The following is a 1,925-nucleotide window of genomic DNA, read 5'->3' on the forward strand; positions in this document are numbered from 1 at the left end:
GCAGCCACCTCCTCTGTTTCCAGCTGCTCCCTGCAGCCACCTCCTCTGTTCCCAGCTGCTCCCTGCAGCCACCTCCTCTGTTCCCAGCTGCTCCGCGCAGCCCCCTCCTCTGTTCCCAGCTGCTCCGCGCAGCCACCTCCTCTGTTTCTTGCCTCTTCAGCATCAAATTCGTCCTTTTCCATTTCTCGTTCTCTCTGTATTTTCTTTTCTGTTCTTTTTACTGTTCCTTTTTCTAATCTCAGCTGCATTTAGTAAGTTGGGAATGTACTTGGGCTTTTGATCTTTCCCCAAGAGCAACCTGGGATTGCTTCTCTCCTTCTCTTCCTGCATTTCATCATAAACACTGTCGGGTTCACGCACAGTGGAGTCTCATGCAAGGGCCTTCTGCGTTTCCAGTTTGTTCTGCCTCACGGCCTGTTTCTCAGCAGCTTCCCTCTGAGACTTTCAGTCTTCATGATTTGGGTTCTCTCAGCTACTTCTGTAATGCTCTTATCTTCCTCATCGCCATCATCACCATCATTTCCAAACACTTAACCGTTTTTGCAAAACAGGGTGCAACTGCTGTGTCTTCTTTGGCAAAATGAGCCCATACTGCCTGCCCAGCATCGCCGCTTGCTCCCGTGTCCACTGAACGTGGCCAGCATCCTTGCTGACCAGGGTCATGGTTCTTGGCATTGAGCCGCGCTCTGTGCTATTTGGATGTTGTGACCTCAAGTGCATGTGGCTAACCTCCTACCCGTCTCTGGCTTTCCCACAGGTACAGCCTGTTTCTCCCCCTGCATGAGCTCTGGAAACAGTACATCAGGGACCTGTGCAGTGGCCTTAAACCTGACACGTGAGTGCATTTCTGAAGCCGTGCTGTCTGGGGCAGATCCCAAGTGTCACGACCACTGTGAACCTGGGCATTAGGGCCAGTTCCCTGTGTCACCTGGCCACAGAAGGCTGCAGGCCTTTATCATGGTGTCAGCTAAGGGCTTCTGTTCACCTTGTAGGCAGCCACAGATGATTCAAGCCAAGCTGTTAAAGGCAGATCTTCATGGCGCTGTGATTTCAGGTAATTTACCAGACACTCAGACTGTCACTCGGCGGCACAGCACTTGGGTTAGAGCACTGGACATATTCTTTGCCCCGTCCCCAGACCACAAGTACCGGGAGCTGGAGGCGATTTCTAGCTGTCCTAGCCATTCTGGTCTTGGCTGGACACCCTCCACGTGGTCTCCACACCTTTTCCTCACATAGACCCTCTTGGTATCCCCAGTGGCACAGTGGCTGCTGGCCTGGAATCAGGGACACAGAGTCCCTTTCATCCAGCCCTGTGGTTTCATGTCACCTGTGAACTTTGGGCTCCCAATTGACACCTCCAGCACAGGGCTGCCCGCTGAGCTCCAGGCTTATTCATCCAGCTGCCCACACATGGCCCTGTATGTCCAGTGGGCATCTGAGACCTCACACATCTCAAACAGAACTCTTTTTTTCTTTTCTTTTCTTTTCTTTTTTTTTAGACAGAGACTCAAGCTATAGCCCTAGGTAGAGTGCTCTCAGCCTCCTAAGTAGCTGGGACTACAGGCACTCGCCACATGCCCAGCTATTTTTTTTGTTGCAGTTGTCATTGTTGTTTTAGCAGTCCCTGGCTGGGTTTGAACCTGCCAGCATCAGTGTTCATTCAGTTCCTACAAATGGGATGTGGCTGTGTCACAGCACTCTGTCTGTGGGCCTCAATGGCACTGGGCATATGTGTGACCTCTTTACTCTAGAATCCTGCCCAAGACCCCTGTGGTCACCAGCACTCCAAAGGACCACTAGTGAGAACAGCCTAGGGACTGCAGATCCCCAGGCAGAGGATTGGCAGGCCGGGTTCTTGTCAGCACGGCAGTGCCCACTGCTGAACCTGCACTCTCCAGGTGCTCTCTTTCCTCCTCTGCTGA

General features: G+C 52.4%; 1 protein-coding gene across 1 annotated transcript in view; it reads left to right on the forward strand.

Annotated features, from left to right (window-relative positions):
* POP4 (POP4 homolog, ribonuclease P/MRP subunit) overlaps window positions 1-1,925 on the forward strand; it is a 12,739-nt gene that overhangs the window by 8,285 nt on the left and 2,529 nt on the right. The window contains exons 4-5 of the mRNA XM_023518368.1: window positions 758-835; window positions 993-1,054. Coding sequence (XP_023374136.1) covers window positions 758-835; window positions 993-1,054 — 140 coding nt within the window. The remainder of the gene's footprint in view (window positions 1-757; window positions 836-992; window positions 1,055-1,925) is intronic.

Source organism: Otolemur garnettii, unplaced genomic scaffold, assembly GCF_000181295.1.
Source record: "Otolemur garnettii isolate 467f Iridium unplaced genomic scaffold, OtoGar3 scaffold00135, whole genome shotgun sequence".
Taxonomy (NCBI): domain Eukaryota; kingdom Metazoa; phylum Chordata; class Mammalia; order Primates; family Galagidae; genus Otolemur; species Otolemur garnettii.